Genomic DNA, 23,525 nt, shown 5'->3' with positions numbered 1-23,525 from the left:
ACAAAATATAAAAGAAAAAGTAGTTTTGTATTTCTCCCTGAATACCAAAAGGTTTCTCAGCTTTATATATATAACTAAAGGTACCCGCAAGACTTTGCCCGTAGTAGAAAAATTAAAAGGTCATTTGGTTCGCCTGTATATTCACAAATAATTGATGATAAATTTCTAACCAATTTGTTATGGTAATTTGTTCGTCCATGTTATGATAATTTGCTCTGTAAAATGTTCTTAAAATTGGAACAGAAAAAGAACAAAATCGAATCTTGAAAAAAAAAATCACTTAGAGGTGCTTAAGCCTATTTTACGAAATAATTTTGTGCCAAATTTCAAAAAAAAAAAAAAAATCGGCCGAACGGTCTAGGCACTATACGCGTAACAGACAGAGATCCAGACATCCAAAGATCCAGACACACAGACTTTCAGTTTTGTTATTAGTAAAGATTTATCACAGCTTATTTTTATTTTATTTCATCATCAATTTCAACTGATAAAAAACGTTGGAAACAACTTGCTTAAATATTGGTAAAATTGAAGATCCTGCTAGGCTGCTGTGTAATAATTTTTTGTCATGTCCGAGCGAATAGCTTCTTGCGTATATAATTATATTGAGTTGATTAAAAGTTTGTATATCTTTATATTAAGTTTTGTGTGTTTTAATTTTTAGGATTTCAAGGACCTAGCCAAGGACTCTCTGGAGGAGATTACGGAGGGGGGCTAAATGGAGGCGGTCTACAAGGCAAAGGTTACGGTGGTTCACTACAAGGTGGTGGTGGTGGATTGCAAGACAACGGTTATGGTTCATACCAAGGGGGTGGTAGTGGAGTGCAAGGAAATGGTTACGGTTCATACCAAGGTAATGGTGGTGGACTGCAAGGCAATGATTACGGCTCATTTCAAGGTGGTGGTGCTGGATTTAACCAGGCAGGAAACAATGGAGGTAATTTACATTAATTTATTAAAATTTGTCTTTTTTACAAGTTTTCTGTTTGTTCTTTACTTCATTCTCCTTTTCGAATTTATTTTCCTTATGGAATTTTCATTTTCATGAGAATTTAGGGCTTCGTAGCTACTTTCAATTCGAATAAAACCGGATACCATTTTTTTTTCATCTAGCAGCCACGTGGATCAAACTGCTTAAATTTCTGTATCTCTGGTTAAATATTAATTTAGACTATTCATCCAAAACCCGATTCGGGTAGAGTAGAATAGCGGTCCATAGGCGTTATAATGGATTTACCGCTAAGGACTTTGCCGTTGGTGGTATTCTACAACTGTATGGCAACCTTAGTATTTACCACTATTTCGGGTCAAAAGTTACGTAGAAACTATTTATTTAAATTGTTTACTAAACTAAAGTCGCTAACTACTGTCTACTGAACATAAGTGGTAAGTTAGCTGAAGTTGTTAATTGCTTTTAAAGTTGCTTCAAAATAAAACAAGAATTTAGCGAAATGAAAGCTCCATTATCTTTAAACTGTGTATTAACTAAATAAATTAAGCAATTAAAATGTAAAAAAATCCCCCCCCCCTAATAATGAAACGGCCATTAAATAAAATGAAACAGTCCAATCGCATGTAAAATAACCCGCCAACAGAATTAATCGACATTAAGAGTCAGTAAAGGAAAAATATTCCGCCAAATATGTCATGTGATTAAAAAACTATAAAAGTTCAAATAGAATATAAAAAGAGGAACCGACATGACGGTGACGCAAACGATATTTTGCTGTTTTATCTAGGTATAAAGTAAACAATTAGAATGGCTCATTGCTCAAAAGTTTGTCCAAGAGACAGGACTGGTACTGCCATTACATGAGAATATTCGAGATCTTTTGCTTATCTTAGCAAAGTATTCAGTTATCTTTATAAAACATTAAAACATACCATGTTCACATGTGCTCCGTGCTCTCATGTACCCCTTTCCTCTACTGCATGTCATTCTTGGACGCACTTCGGCACCTTTTCATATGGTCTAATGGCCAATAAACCTGTCATTCATCCTGGAAACTCGGGCTCGATTCACGGCATTGGAATAGCTGATTACTTTCTCTGAATTTTCTAATAACGAATGGTAATCTTAATAATTTAGGCTAAAAAGCCGGACCGTCATTTCAAAGTTTTCCCCAGAGGGAAGGGGAGAGGTGTGACTTAAAAGCATTTAAAGGAAAAAAACATCACAATGCAAGCAAAAATGCATAATTATATTATGTTTTTAAAATTCAGAGGAAGGTTCAATTGCCCACCCGATATCTTAAATGACGGGCCTGCTTGAACGCTGGAAGTTGACCAGAAAAGTGGTTTGAAGTAGTATAGCAGAGTGGTTCTCAACCGGTGGTCGGTGAGAGTGTCACAAAAAAGTAACATTTTCGTGTGATTAAATGAAGCTTGCAACCTTCGTTAAAAAAGGTAAAATACCTTCGTCCTGATGAGTATCAGATATATATTGAATTATCTTTAACGTGACAGTTATTATAACACACCACAACACCATCATAATAGTTTCTCTGTCATGTGAAAAACGAGTTTTCAACAACAATATGACTGATGAACACTTTGTAGCTAGATCTGCGGGCGCTGCAGACTAGTTTGCAAACAGCGATCACGTAACTCTGCTGTTAATGTGCTAACTGTGCTGTTAACACTTCCTTGATTACTTACAATAGTTTGTTCTTGAAAAACTGTTGCATTCAAACAATTTTAAATTTGATTGCATTTGATGAGATGCATTTGATACCCAGGGGTGCCCACTTGGGAGAGGAGGGGGTGTCAGGGAGCAGAATGCGCCATTGAAATCTTTAGGGGGGATGTTTTGAGGGGTATTTTTCTCATTTTTGGGGAGAGGGCTTTTGATATAGGGGGTCTCCGTGGTATTGCACCCTTGCCCTTGGGGGGGGGGGGAACCCCCTGTGATATTAAAATCTAATAATATGGTCCGCGGTTATTTCCTTTCAGGCTGAGAGCTCGACAGACATCAGTGGATTCGGAACTACTGGTAGCGAATGATGGTTGTTGAACCAGTAAATCTATTAAACAATGTCAGTGGTTTGGAGCAGCCCATTTAGTACTGGTTCTTGATTCTGTATTCAGAGTTCGATCTAAAGATCTAGGTTAATTATGTCGATTTGCAAGAATTTTAGTCACATTCAGTTCCAAATCTGTCAGCAATTACAAACTCTACTTTATTTGAAGGCTTTGTTGACTGGAGGGGAGTGGGGGTGGCAATTCGATTGAAAGTTTATTTTATTGGAATGTTGAGTTTATGCTATAAATGTAGAGAAGATAAACGAAGAGAAATGCCATTTTATGTGATTAAGCCTGGTATAACATTTATGACAAAGATACAAAAAAGACAATCATCAAGATTGTTATTCTATTTCTTTTTTACTTCTTTTTTCGAGATACTTTTCTTTACAAGACAGCTTACTGCTGGCATTTTGCAGTGATTTGACGTTTCTTAAATCCATTGTCTTTGCGGTTGATAGATTGGGATCTATTACTTGATGCAGTGAGCAGACCGTATGTCTTGAAGAGACGATAAATGCAAATGCTGTTTGTTTAAAACATACCTAATTTCAGGATTGGGTTTTTCCAAAATTTTAAAAGTATTTTTTTCTGAAAAATTATGCTTAAAAGCATAGGGTTGAACCATTGTTTAAATGATTTGACAAAGTTAAATATTTAAAAAATATATTTTATTCTTTTTGCAGATTCAGTTTAATTTTTTACGCTTCTGCTCATAACATCAGAAGTTATGAAATGCCATTCACTGATGCCAGATTATTTTTTTTCGCATTAGATAAAGATAACTATTGGCATCAGATAAAGATAAAAATTGTAGCGTAATGATAGTAATGAATTTCATGATTGCTTCAGAAAAGCTTTCATTCAAAATTCTCATTATGATTGCTATCAATATTACTGTTTATTGGCAACCTTTTTTTTCAACAATGCGTAAACATTTTGTGCGAAAATGGAGTAGCGCACCAAAGTACATCACTTCTGACCACGCCTTATTTCTAAAATCGAACATAAAAAAATAAATAAAAAAGAACTATTGGAAAAATAAAAGGTTTTTCTGGATCCATGTTATTAAAAAATCATTTTTTGCTTATTTTATCAATTTCAGTGACTAAAATTAGTATTTTTGACAAGAGGAACTTACCCCATTTCTTACATCAAATATATAAAATAAATTTATTTTAAGTGCTTTTCATTTTCATATTTTTCTGATTTACAGTTGAAAAGTTTTTTCTCTTAAATATATTTCAATTTTTAACAGCATTTTATGCATTATTTTTTAGGATCACAACAGGTGCTCATTTCTTACTGCGTAGATAAATAGTTTTTGAGAATTGTTTCAACTATCATGACATAACTTTTTAAACGTTAAGATTTATAAGCGTTCTTTTTTTTTTTTTTTTTCTAGTATTGAATAAAGATTTGAAAAGAAAGACTAAAGTATGTGAAAAATAATTTTCTGAAACTCGGAATAATCGACTTCAGTACATAGGAACTTGGAAGGAAGAATAATGAACGTTTCGGGAAAAAATATACGAAATAAAAAACAATGTTTCAAAACCTGGCAGCAATTCTTGATTGCAAAAATTTAAATTTGTCAGAAGCAATTCACTTTTTTTCTTAAAATATTCTTCTTTTTTTCGTCTCTTTTTAGTTAATTTTTTCTCTTAATTATTGTCAACTCTCAACTAATTTCATAATTTTTAAGCTAATTCAGTGTTTTTAGGTGAATCGGCTTTTTATTAAGTCGAAATCAAGTACTTTTATCTAAATAATACTCAATCAATATCATTTAATTCTATATGGTTTCTATCAGAGCAATGTAATTATCGCTGTGACGCCGCTATTTCTCTTCAAGTCAATTTTTTTATTGTTTATGGAGCAATCACGATTGCTTATTGTTGTCACTTGACTGTTTTTGGCGTCCTATCATTTTATTTTCCCTCCGCGCCATACCGTTGACCGGCTCCTCACGAAAGCCGTCTCCAGGTTGCATCCGTGTCCTACACACACGCGCATACATACACAACTACACACATACGCACACACACAAACACGTACATCTGCACACACATACACAAACACATACACACAGACAAACACATACACACACGCATACAAACACATACACCTGCACACACATACACAAACACATACGCACAGACAAACACATACACACAAGCATACATACAGACACCTACACATACACACAAAAACATACACACACATACATACAACTACCCGCACATTCATGCCTGCACACAGACACAAACACATATGCCTACACACACAAACACATACCCCCCACACACACATTCATACACACAACTACCCACACAATTATGCCAGCCCACATGCCTACACACATACACATACCCCTAGACACACACATACCCCCTGCACACAAACACCAATACCCCACACACAAACACACACGCCTACATACACACACTCGTGATTGCGAAAAACATAATTTGAATTCAAGATGTCAAAATTCAAATTATTATTATTATTATTTTTTTTTTTTGTAGGTGGTCTGCAAGGAAGTCAACAACAAGGTTTTATAAATTATGGCGGGCAAGGAAGTCAACTACAGGGTTTTGGAAATGATGGTGGACTACAAGGAGGTCAACAACAGAGCTTTAGAAATTATGGTGGGCTGCAAGGAGGCCAACCGCAAGGTTACAACTATGGTGGATTACAAGATGCTGGTAATGGTGGATTCCAAGGATCTGGTAATTTTCATTTTGCTTACTGATTGGTTAAAATCACAAGTCGCCCAAAAATATATGTTTTTCTTGCTTTCTCTTCGAAATTAGCTATCGCGCCGCTAAACTGTGTCTAAACTATTTTGTCGTCAAAACTAAGAAAGCAGCAACTTTCAAATTGTTAATTTTGAAAAATCGAGCATTTAAATTTTTTTTTTGATGATTCTAGATGGACATACTATAATGCGCATAATATTTTTCTTTATATTTTAGTGCTCTTTCGGCTTTCCAATGTTCTAGGATAACATATATCATCATGCTAAACCAAGAAATTGAGTAAACTACAAATAGGAAAAATGGAGTCACTGTTTTTTAGGTGAGGCTGGCAGTATCATTCATCGAATTTACTAAGATAGGGATAATCATTTTCTAATTTTGTACTGGATTGCATGATTTTTTCTCATTGGTAGATCACTTTCTAATGACGAATATAGAAAGTGGTCTAACTTATGTATCAAACTTTCGTTCGACCATATTTGTCATTAAAGAAAATTGGGGAGGGACATGTAGTTTTCGTGTAAGAAAGGCTTACCTTAATATTTTTTATTAAAATGTGTACTTTTCATAAATTTTTTAACTGTAAATCTCCGATCATTCTTGGTCAACTTTGCCGTTTGACCTTTTCTTACCTTGTTTTCTGTCCGATTCTTTTCTTTAAAGCATTTTATCAAGCACTTTACTACAGAATGTAATAAATTAACTAATTTAGGGACATTTCAAAACAACTTACCGCTACTGTGAGGAAAAAAATTCAAATTTCAAATGGCGTTTGTGGTTTTTTACGAATACCAGCCTTTTTACAGTAATAAGCACATTATTAAGGAATAAACAAACAAAAAATTAAAGCCAAATGACTTTTAAGGGTCAGCACAATGCAAAAATAATAAAAAAACAACGTATGATAATTTTAATCATGAATTTATTTGAAAATATTTGAGTGTACGATGACTTTTGTGGGGTATTATTTCTGTCTCTTCGTTTTTTGACCCATTTCAAAAAGAAGATCCATCAATATTTGAAAAAACTACAGGGTTTATTAGGAATGACATAGGAATGACGTGAAAAAATATTGGACTTCCTATTCGAATTCAGTTTTGCGTTATTTTGGTTTTACTACTATCCCAAAAATGTTCGTAAAAGAATTTTAAAGTTTACGAACATTTTTGGGAGCACACTGTAGTCTTTTATAGTTTTTTTTTCCTGATGAGACGAATTTTCGATTTTTTACTTTCTCCGAAAGTAATAATTCATCGTATATTTATGCGCTGTAATCTTTATTCACTAGAGTTTGAATCGATGTGATGATGTGTGAGTTGATGGTGTATCTTAATTCAATTATCCCCCCCCCCCCCCCCCCCCCCCCCCGTTTCAAAAGTCTGTAAATATGTTTTCCTTGCTGCTATACCCGAAAAGCTAAAAAAAATCGGTGTTTATTTTATAATTGGGTGTTTAGTTGATTTTTTTACTTGAATTGTAAAAATAAAAAATTTATACGTTTGGGTAAGAAGTAGTATGTAAGTATGACCAATCAGTTGTTATTTTTTAGTTCCTCTTTGTTTTTTGAAGTCGGTTCTTTTTTTATTTGAAAATAATTTATTTTGAATTTTCCTAACGTTGTTATCTTCATTTATGTGCTGTGATCTTTATTCATTTGAGTGTGAATTGATGTGATGATGTGTGAGTGGATTGTGAATCTTAATTCATTAATTTTAATTTCTAAAGTCTGTAAATATGTTTTCTTTGCTGCTATATCCTAAAAGCTAAAAAAACAACACATAGGCAGAGTTGAGATTAAATCATTGAGTTAGCAAAGTATTTGTGTACTAATTTTGAATTTTGATAACGCGTTTTTTATCATTTATGCGCTGTGATCTTTATTCATTTGAGTGTGAAGCGATGTGATGATGTGTGAGTTGATTGTGAATCTTCATTCAATTTCATTTCAAAAGGCTGTAAATATGGTCTCCTTGCTGCTATACCCTAAAAGCTAAAAAAAACCACACATAGACAGAATTGAGATTAAATCTTGTAATCCTTGCAAATATGTATTTGATTTTGCAAAGTATTTGTGTACTAATTTTGAATTTTAATAACGTCGTTACAATCATTTATGCACTGTGATCTTTATTCCCTAGAGTTTGAATCGATGTGATGATGTGTGAGTTGATTGTGAATCTTAATACAATTATTCCCCTCATCCCCATTTTAACCCCTTCAGTCGGAATTATGAAATATTGGACCAAAAATGTTGATATTTGGTACACAGTTTACTATGGTAAAGGGTATCTTATAGACAAAATTTTGAGGTTGTAGGAGAAAAATTAAAAGAGTTATGACACGTCCAATATTCCGGACTTATATTTTTGAAATCAATATTTCATGTACAAAAACGATAAAATACCGAACAAACTTCATATAAAATGTTCTACAAACAATTATAAAACATAATATAAGCGTTTGAAACGATTAATTAAAGGTTTTATATTTTTAAAAAAATCAGGAAAAAAAACCTCGCTTTTTCAGATGAAAATCCATGGTTGGAAAAATGAGCCACTCTCTATCTCTCAATCCTTATATGTCAGTGTTGTCAATCCCAAAACGAAAAATTATTTCACATATTATAATAAGCAGAATGTAAAGAGTCAACTACAAAAAAAAATCAACTAATTAAATCAATTATTAAATGATTAGCAGCTGTGTAAAATGTATGTCGGTATACCGGACACCAGGTCTGAAGGTTAAAAGTCTGTAAATATGTTTTCCTTGCTGCTATACGCGAAAAGCTAAAAAAACAACACGTAGGCAGAATTGAAATCAAAATTTTGCAAAGTATTTTTGTATTAATTTTAACCTTTAATAACGTTGTTATTATCATTTATGCTCTGTGTTATTATTTTCTTTTCGCAAAACCTTAAGGAAAAATATAAATTAACTACTGATGCATTTTCTAAGCGATTTCTTACTTGATGATGCGTACAGTAGAACTTCGTTGATCCGAATTAACTGGAGCCAAAGCCAAAAGGGACCAAAGGATAATCGAGAATCCGGAAAATCTAGTAGCATGCGTAAAAAAGTAAAACGATTCCTTAAACAAGAATATTTACCATCTATTACGGCAAGAACCATGATTTCTAACAATGTTACTGTCCACCTCTGGCAAGTTGAGCTCCGCTGTCCGACCGATTCAACGATTCCATTAGTTGAAATTGGGGTGTGGAAAAAAGGCTTTAGAACTTGCGGATTTAGATGGCTGTGTTATTGCCCATTTGGCGAACAATATTACTATTCATGTAAGAAGTAGCAAGCGGTACAGGATTTTCTCGCCAGTAAAAGGATTGCAATGGTAGCCCAAGTCTGCGCCTAACAGTTCTTCTTCTTACTGATTGCCCTCCTTTGAAAAAAATGTACTCGCTTAAGGCCATAGCTCAACTTCTCAGAGGTGGACAGTACGTTACATTGTTTATCACACTGTAAAAAATTTGGTGTGACCCATAGATTAATAATAAGAATAGACCGAGCTATAGCAACTCCTTTGCTGCTCATAAACCAAACCATATGACTGGTGGATATCTTAGCAACAGCGGGCGTTGATTCTAGCAGACGATCAACGCCCGCGAGAAATAAAATAAATAAAATTGATGGAACACGGAAGAATGATCTTTTGTGGAGTCCGATTTGTAAATTTGTTCTTCTAAGTTGTAAATATTTTGTTAATATAGTGAGTTTTTCGTTTAGATAGTACTGTGCATTTTCTTAGCCAATTTCAATAACTTTCTAAGCAATTAAAGATGCAAGCGTCCAAAAACAATCGGCAAACGGTAAGATTTTTACCTACAATTTCAATTTAAGATACCGATTAGTGCATTTTTGCGTTAACGCAAAACGTTTACGCCATTACGTTCACACCAACGCTAAAAGCAGCAGATCCGAATGAAATAAAAGTTACTGAAAACTGTGATCAAAAACTAATTACTAATGTCAAAATGATGCATAATGAAAACACATTACGTCTTAAAATACGTGTCGAGTGCCAAACTATAGATAATGTTGCCATCTAGCAACCATGCTGCCAATGTTTTCGCCAAGCCTCCCATCAGTCACATGATGTATCCATGAACCAATTTTTTTTATCAGCAAGTCTGGGAAAGCTCGGGCTACTCTTATCATTAGTCTATGGTGTGACCTCCATAAAATCAGTGGCAGCATTGCTGCCTGCAATGCTCTGGAGTAATTAAACCGATATAACTGGTGTGAAGTAAAGCATGGCTTGGTAAGGTAAAACACAGTAATGTTACTATATTGTAACGTATGACAAGTTTATATGTAAGGTTGCACCCGAGTTCTCTAAGATTACAGAGAAAATGCTTGAAAGGTCATCAGCAAAAATAAGCACACATCAGACTATATGGAAGGTTACTCATTTTTAAGGGTAAATTGACTTATACGTTTAAAGTTAACTATTTGGTGAATTAAATAATCCAAAGCTATTAAATGATCAGGCAATACCTTACTTGTTATCATTATCTTTTCTAATAATAAAGCTCAAAGTCTCTCTGTCTGGATGTCTGTAGGATGTCTGTGACGCGCATAGTGCCTAGATCGTTCGGCCAATTTTCATGAAATTTGGTACAAAGTTAGCTTGTAGCATGGGGGTGTGCACCTCGAAGCGATTTTTCGAAAATTCGATTTTGCTCTTTTTCTATTTCAATTTTAAGAACGCTTTCCGGAGCAAAATTATCATAAGATGGACGAGTAAATTATGAAATTATCATGGTGTGGAATGAGAGAGCGAACGAACATAGCCAATTGGCGAGAAATTCGTCATCCATTATTTGTAAATATACAGGCGTACCAAATGACCTTTTAACTTTCTACTACGGTCAAAGCCATGCGGATACCACTAGTAAGTAATAAATTGACTGTACAAAAATAAATAATAGGTAAAAATACTTGAAATCACACCAACCATATGCCATTGATATTTTGCTATTACAGTACAAAAAATAGTTACAAGCAACAGCTCTCTAGTTTTTCGTCTTCTTTAACGCTTTTCCCTTCCATGTTGTTTTCAATCATTCATTTAATCAGCATTTATCAGATTTATGCTTTTTTGTAACCAATGTACACCCAATAAACTTTACACCTATTCGAAATTTATTTCAACTACAAATGAGACATTCTTACAACTCAAAGAGAGGAAATAACACGGGTGGAATTGAACTCACAATGTCAGTCTTACTCATGATTTACTCCAGAGGTTGCGTAACCGTTATATCCATTAACAACTATAATCTTATACATTTGTTTTTATAGCGCAGACAGAAAATATATTTAAAAAAAAAATTAATTTGAATTTTGACATTTTGAATTCAAATTATGTTTTTCGCAATCACGTGTTTTTTTGCGTGTGTACAGGCATGTGTGTATGTAGGCGTGTGTGTGTCTGTGTGCAGGCATGTGTGTGTATGTGGGTATATGTGTGTATATATGTGTATGTGTGTGTGTAGGTGTGTGTGTTTGTGTCTGTGTGCAGGCGTGTGTTTGTGAGTGTTTGTGTGTGTGTGTGTAAGCGTGTGTTTGTGTCTGTGTGCAGGCATCACTTTCTATCTTCGTCATTAGAAAGTGATCTACCAATGAGAAAAAATCATGCAATCCAGTACAAAATTAGAAAATGAGTGTGTGGGTATGTGTGTGTGTGTGGGTATGTATGTATGTATGTGTGTGTGTATGTGTGTAGGCATGCGTGTGTGTATGTATGTGTGTAGGCATGCGTGAGTGTATGTATGCGTGTAGGATATGGAGGCAACCTGGAGAAGGTTTTCGCTAAAGGAGCAGCATCGTGAGGCCGGTTGACGATGGTGCTGCAGAGGTAGGCGGGGAGAAAATAAAATCAGGCACAACGCAAAAAACAGTCAAGTGAGAACAATAAGCAATCGTGATTGCTCAATAAATAAATAAATAAAATAAAATTCTTCACACATTTTTTTTAAAGAGTTGGTCTACTGTCTTCTGTTTCAAACACGTAAGAATGAAGGTCAACAACACCAATGCTTTATCATTAAGAGAAAGATCAAAATATAAAAGGTGTTCAAATGAAAAGGTACCAAATGATACTGTGGATTTATTCAAAGTATGCACCATGGGCTTGAGCACCACGACCCCACTGATACTGATTAACTAACCGAAGGATTACCCAGAATTCCTGTGGTCGTGACAAGATTCAGTTCTTCACAGTGTTCTTGAGTTCATCGTCTGACTTGAAGCGCTTCTCTTTTTAAATGTTTTACAAAGAATCAAACACATGAAAATCGCAGGGCGACTTGTCCGGGCAGTAGAGTAGATGGTCAAGCTGCTCCCGTGTTGAATTCCTGGAGCACAGGAGAGTCATTAACTCCGATGTCTACTGGGAGACACTCCAAAGCCTACTGAGGTTCGTGAAGAACAAAAGACCTGGGCTGCTCACGATGAGCGGTTCTACTGCGTGATGACGTGCGTCCTCACGTCTCCAGGGTCACTCAGGCGACACTGGCCAAGTTCACGTGGGAGCAGCTTAACCATCCGACCTACAACACAGAAAAGTTGCCCCACGATTTTCATGTGTTTGACACTTTGGGAAAACATTTAAAAGGGAAGCGCTTCAACTCGGACGACGAACTCCAGAACACTGTGAAGGATTGGGTCTCGTCACAACCACAGAAATTCTGGGAACAAGAAATCCTTCGGTTTTCTAATCAGTGGGATCGCGGTGCTCAGGTCTATGGTGCATACTTTGAACAGAGTGTTCATTCAGACCCAGAGTATCGTTTGGTACTTTTTCATTTGAACATCCCTTATAAAAAGCGAATGTTTTGTGTATAAATACTTACGTCTCTAATATCATAATTTGAGTTATTCTTAAAGTGAACATAAAATGTAAAATGGGGATGGGTAAATGATATATATATATATATATATATATATATATATATATATATATATATATATATATATATATATATATATATATATATATATATATATATATATATATATATATACATATATATATATATATATATATATATATATAAACTCCTCCGACGGAAAACCCGGTGAAAAGGTGAAAATCAAACAAAAACCTATTTCCTGATAACAATTGGGTAATGGGGAAGCAACCCTACTCTCTCTCTATATCTATCTATCTATCTATCAGATGTCTAAGTTGAAAATCTTCTTAGCACTCGAAAGTGAAATTTGAATTCAGGAACTAATTTTTTTAACAGGTAATTCAGGATTTGGTAGTCTTTCTCAAGGGAACGGGTTCGCTACTGGCGGTGGCAATAGCTTCGGAGCTGCCGGTGGGAATAGCGGAGTACAAAATTTCCAAAGAGCGGGTAGCAACTTTGGCCCACCCTCTGACAACAATTTCAACGGTAGATCCCAAGGCGCAGCAGCTGCAGGAGCTTACAGTCAGCCAGCTCCTGGGAGAAACAATCAAGGAGTCAGCTTCGCACCACCAGCTTACGGCCCTGGGCCTCAGAAAAAGAGCGGAATACCTGAGCAACCTGCAGTCAAGAATCTCGGCCCGGGAAAGGCACCAAAACCACCAACAGCACCTTCTGCACCCAAACCGCAGAAGATGGCGTCACCGACTGGTGGACTTCAGAAACTCGGACCAGCAGACTCGAACAGAGGCTCGAGTGCTGCTTCTGCAGCTAGCGCCCAGGCGTTTAGCGGTGGAGCACCCCCAGCCGCACCAGGTAACCAGACACTTCGTAAGAATAGTGTTGTTATTTTTGCATAACCGCGGTTAGGCTCATACCGGAGGCACTATTTAGAATAGAACACGTTATCTTTTAACCCGTCCATACTTTAAAAGGATCGTTAATAACAGTTAAAGATCGGTTAAGGACAAGGGCATATATATATAAGGAGTCCAGGGGTCTCGGAATCTTCCCAAAATTTGAAAAAGTTATAGGTACTAAGTAATTATTATAGGGGATTTTCGAAACTAGATGCACCAAGCACTGTTAACCCCTGCTAATTCCATTACCGAGCAATGCCGGGTACGGGAATGCTAGTCATTTTATATGGTCCCCAAATCTCTACATTGCATTTAGTGAAACCAAAAGCATGAAAAAATAATTCGGACACAAAAAGTTTAACATTAGTATGACCAATATTCACCGAGATATGAAACGCAGCGTTTTATGACTTACACCACTTTACACTAGCAGCCGCAATTAACACCTTTTGGTGGGAAATATAGCGGGTAACAAGGGTTTGAAGAGACGTGGGTGCATTGAGTATTTTTTCAAACTGTACGAGCTTTTGTAGTGTGTTTCTACGCATCATAAGATAACATTCACATTTATGTTTCAATTGGAAGGAAAAATATAAACACATTTTTTAAAACTAAGCTAACCTGCAACCCTTCTGAAAGAGCGATAAGTTCCAATTTCATATACTGCACGGTCCCTTAAAACGTTAAACTCGAATATCTCCTTGAGTTTTGGTTGCACATGTCTTAAATTTTTGGTGTTGAATTACTTTTCAAGGGGATTATTTCGCTATATATAAGTTAGGGGACCTAGAGCCCGTAAAAAAGTAAGATTTCCTATTTTCTCAGTAATTTTCTTTTTTCGCTTCAAACTTTTAATACCTTAATTCTACACCTTATTTCGACTATTTTTGCAATTAGAATTATGAATTTAAGACTAACGGTTGCGAAAAAAGAGACATTGCGGATCAAACGCGAAGACGCTGTATACATTAGGATGGAGTGTAAAACGAAAGTAAGAGATACCCAAGGCCGATATGTGGGAAAGTTGTCACTTATCAAGTCATGCAAAATTTCAGCTAAATGAAATAATGTGTATAGCTGCCAAAATGGCTTTTAATTTTTAACACGCTTTTATTAGTTTCACCTGTATGTATGTATGTATGTATGTATGTATCTTGTAACGGAATCTTGCAGCTCAAATTTCGCCCATTTCCTGCGATCGGATGCTTTTGAAATTTGGCACGCGACCTCAGACCCGATGACAATGACAATGCAATATTCTATAACCAAATTAATTAATTAACTCTTTTAATTGTTAGTTTCCTCCAATTTTAATCAATATTTTGGCATCAATCCAACAATGTGAAAAAGGAAAAATTTAAAAAAATACATTAAAAAATGCTCGCAAAAATTATTTAAAAATATCTACCAAAAACCTTTAATTTTTCTGCATCAGAAAAAATTTGTTCCAATGTTCCAAGGTAATTAGAACATGAAATATAATTGTTTTTAACTAATTTCATGCCCAAATTTAGGTGAGCCTTCAATTGGAAATTCATTGTTGATTAGACCATTGTTGAACAAAACTTTTATTCAAATGCATCTCAAATTTTCAAAGTTATTTTAATATGATTTCCGCAAACATACATTGATGTCTCACGGTAGCTTCCCATCGTGGTGCTGTTGTCTTAACTTTAAGATATTACCTCGCACTCGTTTTATAAATAATTTCGTCATATAAGTCCCAATCTGATAAAAATTTTCATATACCGCACAAATAAATAAATAAATAAATAAAATAAAATAAAATAAAAATAATAGTTTAAAAAACTAAAAACACACGCTTTCGTGGCAAAATGAAAAAAAAGTGAAAAATGATCTTTGGTTGATAGTAGTTGACCAATCACTTAATTTTAATGTAATACAAAAAAGCGTGGGGGGCTTCTTATCAGTTATCTTGAATTTCTTCCATTTGTTATCCAAGCAAAAATGCAAATAGACAGCACCCCACGCTTTTTTGTATTACATTAAAATTAAGTGATCGGTCAACCAAAGACTATTTTTCACTTTTTTGTTCATTTTGCTACGAAAGCGTGTTTTTTTAGTTTTCTAAACTTATTTTAAGTACTTAGTCCTGTTTTTCAACAAACTAGCGAAAACGGAACAATAAATGTAATATCTATAATTTCAAACTATGAGTGGTTGAAATTAAACTCCAGAGAAATAAATACTTAATGTACAGTTAGTTGAATAACCTAGGCAGTAGCGAGATGGCCTTCAAATGCTCCAAACACGCGAACCGTGCATGCTAGCAGGCACTGGCTCGTCTTAGCTCTGCGTTCGCTGCTATCAGCTTCGCTCTTTGTCCCAGTTGGTTGTCTTTCGCTGAAAAAGCATTCGTTTCAGATTGAATTATTTCAACCTATTGAACTATCACTTCAAAATTAAATGAAGATGCTGTTTTTACTTGTCAAAAACTTGAAAATAAATTAAAAAACGTAATTCTAAGTGAAGATTTCTTTTTAGTATCGTAAAGGAGAATTAAACTTCCAAATGTAGTACAGGATGGTGTACCCGATGAATCAGCGTCAATTTTTATAAATGCCGCTTTAAAAGATATGAGACTAATTATCAAGGAAGATTCCTCTAATGTAGTCGATCGTAGGAATATAAGAAGGAAAAGAAGAAGAAGAAAAAAAAATTTGAATTTTGACATCTTGAATTTAAATTATGTTTTTCGCAATGCTGTGTTTTTTTGCGTGTGTGCAGGCATGTGTGTGTGTATGTGGTTATATGTGTATATATGTGTATGTGTGTGTGTGGGTATGTGTGTATATATGTGTATGTGTGTGTGGGTATGTGTGTATGTGTGTGTGTGGGTATGTGTGTGGGTATGTGTATGTGTGTGTGTGGGTATGTGTGTATGTGTGTGTGAGTGTGTGTGTGTTTGTGTGTGTGTGCAGTGGTGTGTGTGTGAGTGTGTGTATGTGTGTGTAGGCGTGTGTTTGTGTCTGTGTGCAGGCATGAGTGTGCGTGTATGTGTGTAGGCGTGTGTTTGTGTCTGTGTGCAGGCATGAATGTATGTGTGTGTGTGTGGGTATGTGTGTACGTGTGTGTGGGTATGTGTGTATGTGTGTGGGTGTGAGTGTAGGCATGCGTGTGTGTATTATGCGTGTAGGATATGGACGCAACCTGGAGATGGTTTTCGCTATAGGAGCAGCACCGTGAGGCCGGTCGATGCGGCGGTGGTGCTGGCAGAGGGTGCTGGCGGGAAAATAAAATCAAAGGAACGTCAAAACCGTCAAGTGAGAACAATAAGCAATCGTGATTGCTCAAAAGCTCCATTGACTTGAAAGGGAAAATGAGGAATAACACTCTTCGTAAGAAAAAGCTGTACTTTGACGATCGAAGAGACAACACTTCGATTCAAATTAAGGAATGAGCTTGCTTCACTTTCATAAACTGGATCAAAATAGGATGTCTGGCGCATATCTTCCCCTTTCAGAAACTCGTAGACCGGAAGATCTCTATTTGGCCTTACGTTGTCGTTATTAAAATGAACTCAGGATCAACAGCACCCCTGAAGAGGCAAACATAAGGCTCCAAGATCTTATCCCCATGCCTCACAGCTCTCACAGAGTCGCTTTCAAAGACACGGGGGAGTGCGGGGCCACCCAGCATGATGCCTGCCCAGATCATCAAGTCTCCTCCACCATAATGTCGATTTCGCGGATATGGAGGGCAAACAGCAGGTTCTGTCCCTTTTTCACGAGAAAGCACTTCGCTACGCCTTATCGAATGCAGAGTTCCATTTTACGCGGGGGGTGATCGGTAAGTAATCCACGTGCTTCTAAAGGAGACAACCAAACATGCTTAACTTGGGCGTGCATTTTAATGTGCAAAAAAGTCTTAGTTTCCTAAATATCACTTGCTTTACATGTCTGTTGTCAGTTTTGTTATTCTTTAATTTTAAAAACTGCTTTTTTTACAACAAATGCTATGATCCGAATGTACCTTCTGCCGAAAATAGAGAAATACAATCATCGGATGCAACGTGATGGGGGTGGAGTCAGTTACCTTCTCGTGGAAAACGGACAATACCTGTTTTTCTTCATATGAACGCGCGGCGAGAATCATTGGTCAAGCTGAACCTGGACTCGTCAGTGAAGAGAACGGCCTCTGTTTCTGCTTCAATCTCTATGCTCTCTGCACCATGCTAAACGGGATCTCCTGTACGTCGCAGTGAGCAGAACGCTAACAGCATGTCTTTCTTGCAACAACCCTCTCTCAAGAAGTCTTCTGGCAACAGTCGACCTTGAAACTCGGAATTTTGAGGCCAGATAGAAGTCACGAGAGCTAAGAAGCTGTTACTGTCTAACCATCGATTATATGGAAAGGCTATTATCCAGTTTATAGGCGGAAATGGACGTATCTATTAGTTAACAGGGGTGGTAGTTTGTTCGTTACAAATGTGCTCTTTTGCCTTTTAATTATTTAGATCCACTTTTGCACATATGACAATTCGTTCACGGCAAGCATTCTTTTAAATCTAAACTATATTTGATCTATATTCATACTACAAAAATATCACATAATTTTGAGCTTACCATTTTGATTTTACATTTCCTGACGAAATGAAAACATTTTCTTTCCTTTTTGTTGTTTCCATAGAAGCTATGATTCTACTCTTTTTCAACTTGGAAAATGCAATAAATGAATAAGGCACTAGTGACATTATAAAACGCGTGCATCAAAATCCCATCGCCATTTTCCCTTCTCCCCTGCTAGATTCATTCAGATGGAATCGTCTTTACTTGGCAGATTGCCAAATTACATACAATCCGTGGTCAAACAGTACACCTCGCTATAATGGGCAGATGACAATCTTCTCTGGTCGTCCTGCTTATTGGACGCCCTTGCCCACGCTTTTCTCTTTATTAACTCTGTATATTGATCCTGCCCATACTAGTTGCTCACGACGCTGGACGGTAAATTGAATTCGCCATAAAGTATAAAAATTGTTTTTTAACGGGGTTGTTTTCTTCAGTCAAAAGTACTAATTTTAGTCAATGAAGTTGATAGAATGAGCAAAAATAAATAAATAAATAAAAAGAAAAATTAATTTGAATTTTTACATCTTGAATTCAAATTATGTTTTTCGCAATCACGAGTGTGTGTGTATATGTATGCGTATGTGTTTGTGTGTGGGGGTATGTGTGTTTGTGCGTAATGGGCATGTTTGTTTGTACGTAGGGGGTATGTGTATGTGTGTGTACGCATGTGTGTTTGTGTCTGTGTGCAAGGCATGAGTGTTGGTAGTTGTATGTATGAGTGTTTGTGTGCGTGGGGGCGGCGTATGTGTATGTGTGTGTAGGCATATGTGTTTGTGTCTGTGTGCTGGAATGAATGCGTGGATAGTTGTGTGTATGTTTTTGTGTGTGTGTATGTGTAGGTGTCTGTATGTATGTGTGTGTGTATGTGTTTGTGTGTGTGTGTGTGCGTGCGTGTGCGTGAAGTTGTGTATGTATGCGTGTGTGTGTAGGACATGGATGCAACCTGGAGACGGCTTTCGCTATAGGAGCAGCATCGTGAGGAGCCGGTCGACGGTGATGGTGCACAGAGTGGCGGTGGGAAAATAAAATGATAGCACGCCAAAAACAGTCAAGTGAGAACAATAACCAATCGTGATTTCACAAAAAAATAACATGGACCCAGAAAATACTTTTATTTTCCCAACAGTTATTTTTTTATTAATTTCTTAAAACGTCTATTTTTTCAAATAAGGCATGATCTTGATGACGTCACAAATGATGCTCTTTGGCGCATCTTTGTACCGCGTTTCCACGTTATGATAATCAAGAAGCGAATTAAAATTGCGCTGTACGCTTTCTATCAACCATATCGTTGACAATACGCGTGAGTAAAGATGTGAATTGAACATTTTGCTCTGTGAATGGCAACACTGAATGGCATTTCATCATTTGTGATGTCATCGGACAGAAGCGTAAAAAATAAAAGCTCACCGAATTAAGAATTTTTTAAAAAATATTAAACTTAAACAAATTATTTAAAAAATGGTCAGATTCTATGTTTTAAAGCCTACTCTTTCAGAAAAAAATACTTTTTAAATTTTGGAAACGACCCCATTCTAAAGACTATTTCCATACGCTTGGTTTGCACTAAAAAGTATGCAATAAAATCAGAACATGATTTATTGTTTAAAACACTGAAAGCATTGCATTGATCTTAGTATCTTCATATTTAGGGTAATTCTAAAGCATCCAATAAAATTTAAATTAAAAATTTAACGGAAAGACAAATAATCAGGATACAGCTCTTTACAGCGAATTTGGCCTTACCGCCTCTATTTCTTCTTCGCTTAGTTATTAGTTAAATTTTTATTGGCTGCTTTAGAATTACCACAAATATTAAGTTATTAAGATCAACTGAAAATTTTTATTGCTTTAATCAAGAAATTATATACTGATTTTATTTCATACTTTTTAGGGCAAACCAAACTTATTGGAAATTCGCAACTCCCAGAGCTAAAATACGCTACCTTGCGATGATTAACAATACTACCGAAAAAGGTAAAACATTCCATTCCACGTGTTTTCTTTGGGGTAAATTACAGGCTTCAGACAGTTAGTGGTGCAGTGGGATTTGAGAAAAATGGAAAAGAAATCTTCCCATAAACACGATGAAAAATTACTGTTACTCATAAAGCGTCAAAGCAAGTTATAAGTTACGGCATTTGTTTGTTTTACCCTTTTCATCCGCCATTAGACAGTGGCTGCAGCGCCCACTATAGTTTATTGGAATTGCGAATAGTCTTTAGAATTAAAAAACAATTTTTACATTTTATTTTGAAGTTTTTCTGTTTTCAATTTATTTTAGGTGACATTTTTTGACAGTTGAAACATATTTTCTTGTTACCTATCCTTATCTCTTTATCTTTTCATTGTCTTTATCTTTATCCTTCTTTACTAATAATAAAGATGAAAGTCTCTCTGTCTGGATGTCTGGATCTCTGTGACGCGCATAACCCTTCGTCCGATTTTCATGAAATTTGGCACAAAGTTAGTTTGTAGCATGGAGGTTTGCACCTTGGAGCGATTTTTCGAAAATTCGATTTTGCTCTTTTTCTATTTCAATTTTAAGAACATTTTTCGGAGCAAAATTATCATAAGATAGACGAGTAAATTAGGAAATTATCATGACGTGGAATGGGAGAGCGAATGAACATAGCCAATTGGTGAGAAATTCGTCATCCATTATTTGTAAATAAACAGGCGAGTCGAATAACCTTTTAATTTTTCAACTACGGGCAAAGCCGTGCGGGTACCACAAGTAGTAAATAAAAGTAAGGTTTCAAAGAAATTTTGGAAGAAAATCTGTGGCGGACCCGCGTCCAGGAGACCCGATAGCACCTATAGTCTTGAAATTTTGTACAAATTACTTCGAGCCCCGGTGGTTTGCACTTGGGGTTTTGTTTTTTAAAATTAGAATTAGTTTTTTTGTAATTAATTTTTCAAGCTCAAATTTCACATAAATTGCCTATTATTGCCTAGTAAAGGGGTGAAAAATTACTTGCACATATCAGTATTAGATATCGTTGGAAAGGGTAGAATTTTTTGTGTTCTACGCAATTTGTTTCAATGACCTAACTTAAATACGGCGGGAGTTATTTGTGTTTTTAGCTGGAACTTTTTTAGGCTTAGCTAAAATTTAGGCATTATTTTCTGCGTTAAATCTGTCAGTAAAAGGGTGAAGGAATTGTCTCACAGTTTTCTTTTTGACACCACTAGAAAGAGCGGCTTTTTTTGCTTCAGATCTATCTCGACCTCGACCTCGGGTCGAAAAAACTAACATTCTATCTTCAAAGGGAAAAAAGTTACAAGCCGTTAAAAATCAATTTCGAATAAATTTCATCTCCATTAAAATTATTAATGTTTTATTTGGCGTTGCCATAGTTGCATCTTTTCGGGATTCGCTTTTTATTCTTTCTTTTTCACAAACTTTGAGGGTTTCGATTTTAACGGAAAATCTAAGGCTCAACTCAATCCAAGCCCCGAGCTAGAGAGCAAAATATATTACTAGAGACCACGAATATGAAAGCGACTTTTCATACGTACAAAATTGCAGTTTTGCAATGCTCAGAAGCCCCTTAACCCTTACGGCTCTGCAAGTTGGTACAAGTTATTTTGATGGAGGCTATACACGAAGTCATTTCATATCAATTCGATCAAGAAAGTACGATTTTCAAGCAGACCCTTCCGATTTTTCTAAAATTTTATACAGAGATAGTGCTTGGTAATAAAATTCAAATCCCAAATTTTTATATTTTTAATACAAATATTCTTTGACTGGGGGTCATTACGAAAAATCGAATTTTGGTAGACGGAGCAGCTTTTGAACTCTCATAACTTTTGTTCTAATTGCTGCAAAAACTTGATACCATTTTAAAGCTCTTAAATCGAGCTTTAAGATGATATGTTACATGATACAGAAATACAATCTTAAATTTTGAAGGTCATTCAAAATTACCTTCGACCTTGAATATTTTCGAAAGTTATTATTTTAAAAATCTGAAAAAATATATATTATATACACTATTGTGTTTTTTATTTGTGCCTAGGGGCAATTAGAGGATCGGCTATACTGCCGTATGCAGGTAAAGGGCAGTAACTGCAAATTCTTCATTTTTCATTTTTTTTGCATTTTTTTCATCTATTGAACGTTAACTTTATTGTACAAACTTGTTTATTTAGTTTCCGCTGAAAAAAAGACGAGAAAAAAACATTTAAGTCCAAGATTTCCCTATTGTTAGTATTGAATCCGACACACATTTCTTCAACTATCTCAAAAACTCATTTCTGCAGATACTGCCGTTTACCTGCACACGGCAGTATAATTTAATGTGTCATGCAACGGATGTTTAAAGATAAATTGAGAAATAATGATATAGCAATGTTTGGCAAATGATAAAAAAGAAATGTAAAGCGATTTTAAAATTATGTTTGCTTTTTTTTAAATATTGCCTGCAGATTGACTTACAGACGCTATTTTCCCTGTCTGCGATGGGGTGGTCCCGGGTTCGAACCCCGGCTCAGGCATGGATGTATTTCCTCTCTCCTGTCCTTGTCCTTCCTTTGTGTGAATGTGTTGTTATGCTGTGAGTGGTTGCCTACCCTAAAAACGGGTCCCTATGGCATGTGTGTACTGTGGAAGTCGGACTTCACACCAAATTACGGTACAGTTCGAAAAGTGAAGCAGCGCACTCCAAATTGCCAGCCCTGCTGGCGCAAGACAACAACAACAAGGTTCTCATCCCGATGAGTTGAATCAACATTTTAGTTGATTCATTTCTTCGGGACATTGCCAAGCGTTCGCTCTACACACGAGTAAATTTGTTCAGTCAACTCGGTTCAGTTTTAACAGCGTTGTGGGGTATTTTTAGAACAAAAATTGAATCTACGAAGTTGCCTCGTGTAAAGACAGTGGAATACTCCAGTCAAAACGAGTTAACAAACAATTGTTTTGAAAAGTTGATTCAACTAACCACCTCGTGTTTATAAAGTCCTAATAGAATGCTACAAGTATTAAAGTGCTTTTAGAACTTTTTTTACCTACATGTGATTTCATTGCAATTTTAGTCTGTTGTAAGCAAAGGCGACCCAAACTTTTAATTTTTAGGAGATCAGAAATTCTTAATTAGCTGAATAGAACTTTAAATTTCACGAAATTATCATAATTTTTCCAAAAAAACCTCTAAATTTTGCCCAATGATGATAATTTTGCTGAATCATCAGATCAAATTTGTTGTATAAGGACATTTTTGGAAGCTATATTGGCTTTCCGTGACCTTCCATCGGGGCGCAGCGCAACTGGTTGTAATCCTTTCATTTGCCATAACATTGTGTGCGTGAAGACTTGAGACCAGTTTTTACTCAAGCGCAGAAACTGAAAGGAGATAT

General features: G+C 35.8%; 1 protein-coding gene across 2 annotated transcripts in view; it reads left to right on the top strand.

Annotated features, from left to right (window-relative positions):
• LOC129230734 (uncharacterized protein DDB_G0290685-like) overlaps nt 1-23,525 on the top strand; it is a 51,805-nt gene that overhangs the window by 10,363 nt on the left and 17,917 nt on the right. Inside the window, exons 3-4 of one of the 2 annotated variants that reach the window (XM_054865156.1) lie at nt 665-937; nt 5,550-5,753. In XM_054865156.1, the coding sequence (XP_054721131.1) occupies nt 665-937; nt 5,550-5,753 (477 nt within the window). Of the gene's footprint in view, nt 1-664; nt 938-5,549; nt 5,754-23,525 lie in introns of those variants that run through there. The other variant, XM_054865155.1, reaches the window with a different exon arrangement.

Source organism: Uloborus diversus, chromosome 9 (assembly GCF_026930045.1).
Source record: "Uloborus diversus isolate 005 chromosome 9, Udiv.v.3.1, whole genome shotgun sequence".
In the NCBI taxonomy this organism is placed as follows: Eukaryota; Metazoa; Arthropoda; class Arachnida; order Araneae; family Uloboridae; genus Uloborus; species Uloborus diversus.
This window is presented reverse-complemented; position numbering and strand designations above follow the sequence as displayed.